Source organism: Elgaria multicarinata, chromosome 13, assembly GCF_023053635.1.
Source record: "Elgaria multicarinata webbii isolate HBS135686 ecotype San Diego chromosome 13, rElgMul1.1.pri, whole genome shotgun sequence".
NCBI lineage: Eukaryota > Metazoa > Chordata > Lepidosauria > Squamata > Anguidae > Elgaria > Elgaria multicarinata.
The window spans coordinates 17,543,273-17,557,247 of NC_086183.1; the positions used below are offsets into that span (position 1 = coordinate 17,543,273).

At 45.2% G+C, this 13,975-nt stretch overlaps 1 protein-coding gene across 8 annotated transcripts in view; it reads left to right on the plus strand.

Moving 5' to 3' along the window:
- The first annotated feature begins 649 nt into the window (after window positions 1-649).
- The window catches only part of PTPRU (protein tyrosine phosphatase receptor type U), a 410,313-nt gene continuing 396,987 nt past the window's right edge, over window positions 650-13,975 (plus strand). For all 8 annotated transcript variants that reach the window (XM_063139805.1, XM_063139806.1, XM_063139808.1 and 5 more), the window contains exon 1: window positions 650-743. In XM_063139805.1, the coding sequence (XP_062995875.1) occupies window positions 671-743 (73 nt within the window). In that variant the 5' untranslated portion in view covers window positions 650-670. The remainder of the gene's footprint in view (window positions 744-13,975) is intronic.

The following is a 13,975-nucleotide window of genomic DNA, read 5'->3' on the forward strand; positions in this document are numbered from 1 at the left end:
TACAGGAACCCTGTCCTTTTCATATGGCCACCCTTTTTAATATAATATAATATATAATGATATATAATGTGTTTATATCTATTTATGTATCTATTATCTCTCTCTCTCTCTCTCTCTCTCTCTCTCTCTCTCTCTCTCTCTCTCTCTCTCTCTCTCTCTCTCTCTCTGATAAAGTGGGGCAGAATTCCCCCCCATGCCCCTCCGCTCGCTCGCTCGCCCCCCTCAGCTTCTCTTCCGCTTGTCCTTCTCCCTTTCGGCCAGCAGGGGGCATCCTCCGCCTTTCCAATAGCCGCCACCGCCTCCTGCTCCTCCAAACTGGCGTCCCCTTTCCCCTTTTATTTTGCCTTCCCTTCGCTGGAAGCCTGACGTCAGTTCTGTGCTTCTCTCTCTCTCTCCCTCCCCCTCTCCTCCCTTTTCGTGCCGAAGGTTTTCGGTTCCAATCAGGCTCCTGCTATTTCAGCTGGAACTGAGGAATCAATGGCTTCTGTGGGGAACTTTCCGCCGCGTCTCTGAGCAAAGGAAACCTTCGCCAGCCCAGGCAGAACAGCGGAGTGGGGAGAAAAAGAGACCTAAAAAGAAAGATCCGCCAAGAAGATTGCGGGGTGGGGGGAGGAGAACTTTTTTTTTTGGCCGGGCCGGGGGGGGGGGCGGCGTTCATCTTTAATGCAACATGCAGAACACCCGGGCTTTGATCTTCATGCTAACCTTCCAGATCTGCTCCCTGGACACCGAAACGCCTACAGGTCAGCACCGAGGGACCCTTTCCCCCTCTCCTTCTCTTTCGGGTCTTGCGTCTTTAAAATCCGTTTCCCCCGCGTCCCCCGGCCTTGGAGAGTTTGGCGAGGCGCTCTGTGTGCGCGCGTGTATTATTGTCATTGCTCAACTTGTTTATGCTTTCCCGGGCGCCGCTCGCTTTCCCTTCCCGAGAACTTCTGAGGTTTATGCAGGAAAAAATCCAGACTCTTCCTCGCCTTGGTGGAGGCGAAACGCCGGAGTTGGAAACTGACATGTTTGCCTTGTACATTTCCTTGTTAGTTTCAGTCCTGCCTCGATGTGCCGGTGGGGTGGGGGTCGCGTTTTGTTTTCGGCTTTTCTTTTTCTTCTTCTTTTCTTCTTCTCCTTCCTGTTCATGCAGCAGCTGTAAAACGGACAATCGGAAAACTTTCTCTCTCTCTCTTTTCTGAGTCTCGCTTTTGGTTCTGCCTAAAATGACGTGAATTTGCCGTTGATCGGAAAGCTGCAATCGTGTGCGCACTTCGCTGCAATCCTACGCGCGTTTACCTGGGAGTAAGCGCAACTGAACTCAGCAAGGCTTGCTTCTGAGCATACGTGCATACGATTGAGCTGCTGCTGTAAAAAAGAAAAGAAAGAAAGCCTTAACCCCCCCCCCCCCGAGGTTCTTTCTTCACCCCCACATCCCCATCTCTGTTGGTTCCTCCAGTCCTTTAAGCTATTGCAGATCGGATGCCAACCCGCCCCCCCCCCCCGCTCTACTCATCTGCTGTTTAAATCTCTGGACTGGGCTTATTTTGCGTTGATTGATCTTTTTTTTTCTTTTGCACTCGACCGGCGGTAGTTGACAGCCCAGTCCTACGCTTGTCTTCTCCGATTCGGAAGGAAGTCCCATTGAGTTCAGTGGGACTTACTCCCAGGTAAGTGTGGAGGGGATTGCAGACCTGCATCCGAAGGCTTGCAAACTGCACCTTTCCCAAGGAACGGCCAAATTGGATGTAAAGGACCGATTAGCGGACCTTTTCTTCCTAGCTTCCCTACACCCTGAAACGTGTGTCTGGATGAATGACTGAAAAGGGGGATTCAAGCAAGACAGGTTGTTCTTTCTTGTATCCAGCGCTCCTTGTCCAGGGATGCTGTGATACTTCTTGGTTGTCCTCCTTGAAAAGGGGTGCCTGAACACCTTTGCCGCTCAATCCCAGAGGTGGTCCTGAGCCTTTCTCTGTCTCGTTCCAATAAACTCTGGGATGCCCCTTTCAGATAGTGCTGCTCTGTTCCATTGGTGCCTCTTTAAATGTTGGAGGGCACCTGTGCTGTCCAACCAGCCCAGAAGCTCCTGTGCCTTTTAGGTGTTCCTGGAGTATGTTGTCCAAGTCCCAAGTCCACTTTGCATTTTGATGCTGGGGAGACTTATATGTCATTTGCTGGCTTCACTATTATCCCAAGAGGAGACCCATTTCTCGGGGGGGGGGGAGGGAATGCTACGAATGGGCTAACTTTCTCTTGGCCAGGCTGAGGGAAAGAGGCAAAACATGGTGATGTGCTGGTGAGCTCTTGATCAAGAAAGCAAAACCCAAATTTTATTTCCCCCGGGCCTTAGAATTCTTCAAGCAATTGGGGGATAACAGTCTTGGAAACATTAAACTTACTGAGCAGCCAGCTACTCACTAGGAATAGATCTGCATTTGCCACAGACAGCGCACTATGTTGTTAACTTGCGCGTATCTGTGATGTGTCCCCCTCCCTAGAAGGAGAGTCATGTCTTCCCTTTAAGCCAACACATTGCAACAAGAAACAAAGAGGCTTAAAGGGAAGGTTCTTTTTCATGTCAAAAAGTTAATATATTTTTTTAATGGCCCTCCAGTCTTTTTGGAAATTCCCATTGCAGTAGCATCCACATATTGCAACTAAAACCTGACTTGCACAATCTCTCTCTCTCTCTCTCTTGCTTGCCATCAAACCATTATGAAGCAAAAAGCTATAGGTTTTGGAGATTCTCGGTCTCCCCCGCCTACCCTCAAAGTGCTACAATGTGAACATACAGCTTTACTTTGCAAGAATTGCTTTGGCAAAAGTTCACCAAGGTTCCTTCGGCTGACAAGCCGATGCATTTGCAAAATGTGTCTGGAGGGCTATAAATGTCATTTGACCTGTTCGTGGCTGTCTCTCCGGGAGAAACCCTTCAGCTGCCACCTCCTGATTGCCGTGTTCTGGAAACATTTGTTACGGGCCCTTCACTTCCTTGGCTATAGCTGTTTTGGCTGTTTTCCTTGTTTAAACAAACCCACGATGTGCAAGCAATGTCACTCTCGGCAGCTGCTCCCCTGAGATCTGAAACCAAAGCTAGTTCTGGTGTCCGAGGGAGGATCCTGCACAGGCTTGGTGGATCTATTTACTCGGGCAATCATTACACATGGAAACGGGGGACCTGGACTGTCTGTCTGTGTGTGGGATGTCTTTGTAGGATCTGTCCTGTTTCTCATTACTGGCCATAGCAGGGCAGAGCTCCTCCAGATGGAGCAGATGTCTCTGGAATGCTGTTGGGCAGGGGGACACATATGCCTTATTATCGCCTGGCCTTTCCCCTTTCCTTCATCTGTGTCATCAGGATAAAAGAGAAGGAGGATTTATTTTTATTTTTGCAAGCAAGGTAGAATCTGGTTTAAGGGAAAACAAATGATTCTCCAAGTTTTGCTTTCCTTCTTTGCTAGCTGCAAGCGCAGGGTTGAGCGTGCTCCTTTGATGATGATGATGATAATCATATTGTAATAATAGTGCTTATCTTTATATCTGGCAAAGTTCTTTGGAAAGAGTTGGTCTTGGGCTCAGAGAGGCTTGGCTTCCTATGATGGAGCACACACGTTTCTTTTGTCCTCTGTGGTCTGTGGCCAGACAGGTTTTTGAAAAAGATACAGGAACCTGCACAACCTAGCATTTACCAAAGTGGAGCAATTGCCCATATTGTGAACAGTGCTGCCTTCTTAAAAATCATCTTCAATCCTCTGGGAAGGTGGGTGGGTGGAAGAGAACTTGCCTGCCTATGTTAAGGCTCTCTTATGGGGCTGGGGCAGGCCTTGCCTTAGAAGTCCCTCTTCCAAAATCTGCTCCCACACTAACAGTATATAAAGAGGACTGTTATGAGAAGGCATTGCCTTGGCTTGGAGGACAGACAGGAATGGTTCTTCCCAATGACTGCTATTTGAGAGGGAGGGAGCAATATTTTCGGCACAAGCTACCCATAGGAAATACCATCGCTTGATTCTTGTGTCATCTTGCAACTCGACATCTTTTGTGTATTTTCTGCTGAAACATTGCAGCCCTTCGGCTGATGAGTTTTGCCTGCACCTATTTGATTTGGGGGTTGGTATAGTTGTGTATTCACCCTATTTTTCCCCGCCTGCACTTTTCATTTCCGTGTTTATGGCTAGAGTGTATGCATCTTTTCAAGTGATGGCGGTGGTAGGATTTCCTTGTGTGTGCCCTTTTTTGAACTGAAGGAAGCTTTTTTATATACAGAAAGAGAGACCCGGGGCATTCAGTGCCCCAGTAACATTAAAAACATAGGAAGCTACCTTATATCCTTGGTCCATTTAGCTCAGTATATGGCTGGAAATGACACTCTAGCGTTTCAGACTGGAGTCTTTCCAGTACTTTCCAGATTCCAGGTTTTGAACCTGGTACCTGTTGTAGTTGAAGTGTGTGCTCTACCACTAAACTACAGCCAGGGCCAGCCCAAGATAGGTTGCTGCCTGAGGCAAAGAACAAGGCAGCACCCCATCTCATTCCATGTACAAAATTTACCTGGAGTGGCAGGTGAAACTTTCTTCCACACTGGCTGTGGAACAATATTCTCCACGCCACCTGAATGCAACTGGTTAGTTTAGGGGGCTCAAGGCAGGCTGTGTGTGACATACAGTTATCTCCTCCAACTTATTTGCCACCTCGCAGCATCTGCCGTCTGAAATGACTGCTTCACTTTGCCTTAATCATTGGGCCAAAGGTGGCTGGAGGCATTCCTATTATATGGACCTTGCTTGCTGCCAATGTCTTGCTTATTGTCAATATTCAAGTTTGCAGTGGGCCTGTTCAGAAGACACCTTAAATCCTGCTGGTTAAGGCTTTTGGTTAAGCAGCAGGGTTTGCGGTGTCTTGTGCAATGCGTTTTGCTACACCCTGCTCGCTCACTAACCACAGTCAGACCATTGGCAGCAGGGTAGCGGCTCTAACCATGGCTTTAAGTGTTGTGTCCGACAGCATGGCTTGTGGTTAGTGCTAACCCAGAGGACCACAGTTAAGTTAACCACAGAGCCTGAAGTGTCATCTGAACAGGCCTATAGAATTCCCCATCTATGTCTCACACCAGTATGACTGTACTGGTATGGAATCCGTGCTTATGTTTGAGTAAAACAGATGAGGCTCTTTGGGGGGAAATCCTTCCTCTTCTCTTGTGATGTAGATATGTTATGTACAATATACCACCTGCATTCTGTAACAGATGCTGCGATCTTGTTCAGGGTGCAGTGACTTCTTGAATGTCCCAGACAAGGAGATTTTGTCCTTTTCTTGGTTCTGAAGTTGTTTAGGCCATATAATAAAAAATGTGGTTGGGATAAGTTTAAGATCAATGCTTGAATCTCATAGGACCCTTTTCATGCATTTGTCAGATGATGTGTCAAGGGATGACTTCCATCAGTGGGAGTGAGAAAGACATCCGAGCTGAAAGTATTACACAGATAGAGGTTCCATATTGCCTCAAATGCCAGATTTTCAAGGGAGAACGTTGACATATTCTGTTGTGCATCTGTGTTGAGTAATCAAATATTTGTAAAAACAAAACAAAACTAAGTGTACAATCAGCACATGGTGGTTTGGGGAAATGGGATTATGCCCACAGGGCCTGCCTTCTGCATATTAATTAGAAGTTTTGCACAGAGCCTACAAGGTGTAATTTTTTTATTTATTATTTTTTATGACCTTTCAGTCCCACCTTTTTCCCCCTCGTGGAAGGAACCTAAAATGGCTTACATGGTCCTCCTTCCCTCCAAATTATCCCCACAACAACCCTGTGAGGTAGGCTAGGCTGAGGCCAGATCTACACCTTGTGTCAAATCAAATGGATGTGGAATAAAAAGCAGGAAATAACACAATGAAAACAGTATATGGAACATAGATTGTGCTCTAACATCAGTGCACTTCAATGCTGCTATAAAGCAGTAGTGTAGAGTCAATGACTGACCCAAAATAATCCAGTGTGCTTCATGGCCGAGTGGGGACTAGAACTTGGATTTCCTGAGTCCCTGTCCCACACGGTAACCAATACACTACACTGTCTCTACATGCATCAGTCAGCTTGCACAATCTGCACCCAACTTGTGTGTACATGAACTCTGCATTCTTATTGTTCCTTTGGATCAATCTGCAGAGGTCGGCCAGGAGATGTGACGTCCCACCCTGGCACATCACATCATTTCTACACAATTGTTCTGTGAATCCTTATGTAGCCAAGACGGCACCCCACCCCACTCAAGATGTAGAGCTATCCAAGGTGCACACCAGCCTCCACTGTGTACATGCACGGCACTTTTGCAAAGTGCAAGAAGACAGCTCCCTGCCCCAAGGAGTGTACAATATAAAATCTAACAAAAGGTGATATCCAAGGAAGCAGAACCTGATAGAGTCAGGGGTTGAGAATTTGTTTCAGTTATGCAACTTTGGCTGAGGGTGCGATCTCGTAAGTTGCATTGAACTCAGTGGGACATCCTTCCGAGTAAACCTGTAAACCATGTTATGGAGATTTGGGCTGTATGTGATACAAACAGATCTGTTAAAAGGAGTGGACAGTACTTTAGAGGCATTTGCAGATTCCACACCCCTGGGCAATCGCCAAGGCAAGCAGAGCCCTGCGTACAAAACAGAGGAAGCCTCAGTTTAATAGGTTAAAAAAACCACAAAGCCGGTCCCTGCAAAGCACAAACAAATTCTAAAATGGAAGTGGCAATTCCGCCCGTGGGACACGCATTGTTGCACCCATCCTCTGGCATGCTTCTTTAGGAACGCATGGCTTTGCTTGCTGCCGTGCAGCAGTGCCACCACAAACTCCTACGGTGTGCATTCCATACGTCTCGTCATTGTTCCAAGTCTATGTGTGTGTTATTGTGCAGTGCTCCCACAACCCAAAGAGGAGACAAAATGCTTCTTCTGTGGATGTGTTCTTGCTTACCAAAGGGGAAGTGGGAATACTGGCAAACATCTAATTGCTCCTGGAGATGATGGATGTGCTAGAATAAACAATCCCACATTTCTGTTGTGCTCTTCCCCGGCTGCTTGTGCTGCTGCTGGTGTTAGCCAGGACGTCTCTGGCTAATATTATAAATTCTGATCAGGGGGTTGACTTTGGACTGGATTCAAGATTTGGAGGAAGTGTGTGTTGTTGAAGATGGTGGGGCTTTCTGTAATGATTCATCTTCAGATTGTCATCAGTGATCGCTGTGTGTCTATCTGAAGATTGCAAGATTCTCCTTGATGTGAACTCTGTGGCCAGTGCAAACTTAAATCTTTCAAGGCAGTAGAAAAGAGCAATGTATTCTCTGGGTTGCTCTGGTGTGGCCTCTTGGCTCTTAATAAAACCCTGAAGGTATCTCCTCCTCCTCCTCCTAAAACACAAAAACCTCCTATGCAATGCATGTCTTCCCATTTTGCTTCTAGTCCTCATGCTGGCAGACTAGAATATGTTGGGAGGAAGGTGTTCAGGAAGATCATGAAGGTTCTGGAGACCAAGTCCTTTGTGGACAAGTTGAAGGAGTTGGGTATGTTTAGCCTGGGGAAGAGGCAATCTAGAAGTGATAATGATAGCTATCTTCAATTCTTTGAAGGGCCATCACATAGATCATGGAGCAAATTTCCTTTATGTGTAGAAAAGGGGCAGGAGCATATCCCTATGAGGGAAGGTTACAACAGCTGGGATTGTTTAGTTTGGAAAACAGGAGGCTAAGGGAACACATGATCGAGGTGTACAAAATTATGCATGGTGTGGAGAATGTGGATAGGGAGACATTTTTCTCCCTGTCTCATAATCCTAGAACCCAATCAGGTCATCCCTTGAAGCTGATTGGTGGGAGATTCAGGATGGATAGAAGGAAGGAATTGTTCACACACCGCACAGTGAGAATATGGAATTCGCCACCAAAAATGTAGTCATGGCCAACAATTTGGATGGCTTTAAAAGGGAGTTGGATAAATTCCTGGAGGCGAAGGCTATCAATGGCTACTACTTCTAATGGCTACCTCCAGTATCAGAGGCAGTAAGTCTATATACACCAGTTGCTGGGGAACATGGGTGGGAAGCTGCTGTTGCACCCATGTCCTGCTTGTGGGTTCTTGTTCAACAGCTGGTTGGCCACTGTGTGAACAGATTGCAGGACTAGATGGACCCTTGGACTGATCCAGCAGGGCTCTTCTTATGTTATTATGTTCCTCTGAACTGAACCAGCAGGTCCAGATTACAAGAAAGGGGACTTTAATGGAACATTAGGAAGCATGTCCTGATGGTGTTTGATCTGTTTGATAGTGGAATAGACTGTCTGGGAAAGTGATGGATGACTCTCCACCTATCGGGAGATGTTGTAGCAGCAGATTTCCTACGTTAGCAAGGGTTGGACTAAATTATCTTTGGGACCCCTTCCAACTCTATGATTTTATGACATAGTGAGGATGAGAGACAGTTGACATGCTGAAGATTTGCACATTTTGACTGTAATCCTCTGTATGTTTAGACAGCATTGCTGGCTGGGGAATGCTGGGAGTTGTAGCACTTTTTTTCTGTCTCAACATGAAGAGGTTTGTGTCCTTAAAAAAATTAGATCAGTTGTACTATCTCATTCCAAACATATGGTGTCTAAACATTATTATTATTATTATTATTATTGTTATTATTATTGTTATTATTATTTCTATACCGCCCCATAGCCGAAGCTCTCTGGATGGTTTACATAAGATTAAAACAATTAAAAACAATATAACACTACACAGCTGAAAACTGGGCTGTGCTTGTAACCGTTGCCTGTCCGCTCAAGAGTCACTTTGCAAACACCACCACCTCGCTCCTCTTATGTGATGCTGAAGGCTCTTTCTCGCCATCTGCAGTATTCATTTACTCTGCAATCATTTCTCCTCCGCCGCTTTAAAAGACCAAGTGTGGTATTGGTTCAAGATACACTAGGAAAGCACAATTGTGCTAAGATCGGCCATGAACAGTCCAGAAGTGAACCTTGACGGCTGCAAGAGGAGGTTGCAAAATGCACGGAATCTTACCTGTTCGTGAACATGGATTTTCCTAAACGTGCACGAGGGGTGAGATTCATCTGTTTGTCCCCCTACCCCCCCAAACAGTCAGTGAGCATGCTCAGTCCTCACTGGGTTGTTTTGAAGTTCCCCCTTTTCTTCAGCAGGATCTATACTACTGCTTTAAAACAGTTTATAACAGTAGTGACAACTGTTGGGGCCCAGGGCACACTCCATGTACAGTTTTCAAATTGTTTTCAAAGTGTCATATCCTACTTGGTGTAGATCTTGTCCTCCTCTCAAAATCTTTTGTACTCTTCCAAAGATTGGGATTTCTCCAAGCCTGCCAATGTTGCCTCCTTGTGTTTGGCTGCATAAACAACGACATTCAGAGCCTAGACATCAGGATTAGAGGGAATGTTGATGGGAGCAGAACATACAAGGGACAGGAACCCCCCCCCCAATAAGAAATGTCCTAGATAAATAACATCAGTGGGTGTGGATGCAAACCCTGTCATAGTTCTTTTTTTAATTTTTTTTGGTGTTGAACAAGTACATTGCAGAACATTTCCACTGAATTCCTCATCTCTCTGCAAAGACAGTTGTTAAAAGTTAGCCTTGCTCTCTCTCTCTCTCTCTCTCTCTCTCTCTCTCTCTCTAAAATAGGAGTAGCAGAGATCTACCTGTCAGGTTTGTTTTACAGAACCAGAAAAGTGCAGGTTTTAAAACACTTCCCAGATTAAACAAACACGATGAAGGTAGCAGACTAATTTTACTTTAATTACACTTAAGTAAAAATTAAAATTGGCAGTGCCCCCTCCTCTCTTTCTCTCTGTTGCATTTCCAGCGTGGTCAAAAACAATTTGTTCACTTGTGACGAAACTTTCTGTTTGTATGAACTTTCCTCCCGGATCTCTCAGCCCTGATTGGAATCTCATTGGAAACTCAGGGAGGGCTTCTGTAAACCTTCCTTAAACAAGGTTTGCAAGAAGAGGAAAAGATGCTCACCCCGCCCGCCCCCACCCCCGTTGCTAAGAAGATGGGTTGAGAGTGTTGTGGTTAGGTTTTTAACCACAGAAGGAAAAGGACTCTAAAGAGTTAAAAAGATGTCCTTGGCCAGATTGTCTCTGCCAGGAGAAGTCCAGTATGAAGCAGATTCTTCCCTGGCCTACGTGCGGTACGAGATGTACAAGATGAAGAAACTATTGGTTAATTGGGCCAAGGAGAAAAGTGTATTTAAGAAGTCCATGTTGTATGGAACTTACTGCTGGATCTTACTGCTGGAACTTACTGCTGGAACTTACTGCTGATGTTATACTGCTACGTTGTTGCTGTACTGTGAAAGGACTGTATATATGACCATTTATTCTGTAAGTAATTTATTTAGTGTCAGTAAAGCTTCTTACTGACCAAAGACCGTGAGTGCTTCTTTTTGTTCCTAAATTCAAGCTGAAACCATTTCCAGACTCTACGCTGCTGCTATTTCGCACTCTGCTATATTTTGGGTAAGCAATTACCCCGATAGGTTATGCGCCCAGAGAAAGTCTGGAAGGCATAATTTTTGGTTGCTGGAAAGCTTGAGAGCAAAGGAACGCTGGAGGGAAAGACGGAGTCGAGCTCAGGCAGTTCATCGAGCTCAGACGGGTCTGTATCCAGTGTGAGTCGCGCTCCAGCCCAGCCGGTGAGGATGGCCCAGGTTCAGATGGCATCCAGTATTCCGGTGGAACGGCTGAATGAGAGAAATTACTTAACGTGGTCATTCAAGATGGAAATGTTTTTGAAGCGGGACAGATGTTGGAACGTCGTGAGTGTCCCGAGGCCGGTTGGTCAGACTGCTCAAGAAGCACAAGTGTGGGAAGAGCAGAATGAAAGGGCCAAAGCAAACATTGTCTTGAGTATGGAGGACTCGCAAATTGTCCATATCAACAGAGATGAGACGGCAAGAGACAGCTGGAATGCGCTGAGACAGATTTATGTGCGTGCGTCGGCAAGCACACGGCTGAGCCTCACCAGAGAGCTGTATCGGTTAAAGTTGGAGGAGGCTGGAAGTTTGGCAAATCATCTCCAACAGGTGAGATCTCTATTTGTCCAGTTGCAGGAGGTCGGAATCGTTTTTACGGAAGAGCATAAGTGCTACCTGATTTTGGGGTCGTTGCCTCAAAGCTGGGACATTCTGACAACCAGTCTGGAAAGTATGAAGACTGATGAACTCACTCTTCATTATTTGACGGGTCGTTTGCTCCAAGAAGAGAAACGGCGTCTTTCCAGGAAGGAGGAAAACTGCCAGGAAAGGGTTAAGCAGTCAGCCCTTGGCAGCAGAGAAAGAATGCAGAGAGATAAGTGTTTCCAAGACAACAGTGTGGAGAGAACCGCAGTTGCAATAAGAGAGTGTTATTTTTGCAAACAGCCGGGTCATATCAAACGCTTCTGTAAAAAAAGGAAGAAGGGAATTACACAGGCTGGAGAGAAGAAGGAATGCTCGAATGCATTTGTTTCAGCCACAGTGAGGTGTAACGAGGCCCAAGAGGTTTGGCTGATTGATTCTGCGTCGTCCAGAACAATTTCTAATAATCCAGAGGCGTTTCGGAAGTTGGAACCAAGCAAGGTGAAGTCAATCACGCTTGCAGATGGACGAACGTCGAGGGTGGAAGGAATTGGCTGTTGCTACGTTCCATGTCTGCAAAAGGAGTGTGAACAGGTTCTGTATGTTCCAGATTTAGATTTTTGTCTCCTTTCTGTTAGTGCTCTAACGTCTGAAGGATACGTTGTTACGTTTCAGAAGGATGAGTGCCAAGTGATTAAGGATGGACAAAATGTGGCACTGGGACATGTTAAAAATGGACTGTTTTACATGGGTGCAGGTAAAGAAAGGGTGGCACAAACTGGTAACGTGCCAGACCATAAAAATTGTGTTCATGAGTTGCACAGGCGTTTAGGTCATGCAAGTTTTAAAGTGTTAAGTCACATGCCTCAAATGTGTACAGGGTTAAGCTTGCGAAACTGTAAAAATTTCTTGGATTGTTCAATCTGTCATCAGACCAAATCCCGGGTGCAGAACATCTGCAGGAAAAGTGACAGGGTGTCACAAAAGCCTTTTGAACTGGTGTTTATTGACTTGGTAGGGCCATTCACGCCTACACAAGGGGGATCCAGTTACGTGCTTGTAATTCTGGATGATTACACACGCTTTAGTTGGTGTTATTTACTGAAGCGAAAATCAGAAGCTTTTGAAACTTTTAGGGATTGGAAAACTTGGGCGGAAAAGTTCTTTAACAAGCCCATTATTTCTGTGCAGTCGGACCGTGGGGGTGAGTTTGTTTCTGGAAGGTTCTGTGAGTGGTTTAGGAAAACAGGAATCACACACAGGTTAATAGATCCCCAAACTCCTTTTCAAAATGGGTCAATTGAGAGAAGAATTGGAGTACTTCAAATGAAGAAAGATTCTCTCATGGCTGATGCAAACGCTGAGCAAGATTTGTGGGGAGAAGCATTTTTAACCGCAAACTATCTGTGTAATAGAACCTGGAGCAGGGTTACAGGCAGTTCGCCTTACTGTTTACTTTTTGGTTCAAAGCCAGATTTGTCTCACTTGAGAACATGGGGGTCTTGGGCATACGTGCATATCCCAAAGTCCAAAAGGTCTAAAGGTGAAGCCAAGTCTGTGAAATTACGTTTTGTGGGTTATTCTGGCATGCAATCCAAATCTTGGCGATTTTCCCTAAGTCATGGGAAGGTGGTTGTTTCTAGGTCTGCTACTTTTCAGGAGGCAGGTTGGGACAGGATTCAAGGTTCCCAAGTTCTGTTAGAAACCGTGAACAACCAGGAAAAAACAGTAACTCAGGGGTTAACTTCTCAGAGCCCTCACATCTCTGAGAAGAGTGTTTCCACTCCCAAAAGTGGAAGGGAGGAGGGAAATGAAAGGGAGGAAGAAATTTCCAGTGTACCTCGTCGTTCACAAAGAAAAAACAAAGGAATTCCACCTTTAAAGTATTCAGATGAATTCAGTGTGTGTTGTGTGAAGTCTGAACCTGAGAGTTACAGTGGTGTGTTGAAATTGTCTGAACAAGAGCAAGAAAAGTGTTTTCAGGCAGCGAAAACTGAAAGGGGGTGTTTTCAAACACACGTGTCTGTATGCAAAGGGGCAAGCAAAAGAGTACATGATTGTGGAGCTAGTGGTTCGTCTACTGGTGGCAGGGAGTTCCCAAGACCACATTCAAGAAAACTCAGCCCAAAGCTGCAGGAAGGGTTGAAACTGAAGTCTCTGGGGAAAGTTAGGTGTTACCTTGGTGTAGAGGTAGAAAAATTTCCAAAGGAAATTACCTAAAAAGCCAGAAGCAGAAAGTTTTAAAATTGCTGAAAGTTTGCAAGTTGGAAGATTGCAAAGTAGTTCAACGCCCCAAAGCACAAAGTTTTTCAACAGTGCTTGGAAGAAGAAGAAAAGAAAAACTTACATATAAAAAAAAAGTCTCTGGGAAATGTAACACACAGAGAAATGTACACAATGTTGAGATTGTTGTAAACATGTAAAGTTGATTTCTTACAGGTGAAATGTAATGAAATGTAAATTGTATTTTTTCTGTAGTTAAAAATGAAAGGGTGTTGTGGTTAGGTTTTTAACCACAGAAGGAAAAGGACTCTAAAGAGTTAAAAAGATGTCCTTGGCCAGATTGTCTCTGCCAGGAGAAGTCCAGTATGAAGCAGATTCTTCCCTGGCCTACGTGCGGTACGAGATGTACAAGATGAAGAAACTATTGGTTAATTGGGCCAAGGAGAAAAGTGTATTTAAGAAGTCCATGTTGTATGGAACTTACTGCTGGATCTTACTGCTGGAACTTACTGCTGGAACTTACTGCTGATGTTATACTGCTACGTTGTTGCTGTACTGTGAAAGGACTGTATATATGACCATTTATTCTGTAAGTAATTTATTTAGTGTCAGTAAAGCTTCTTACTGACCAAAGAC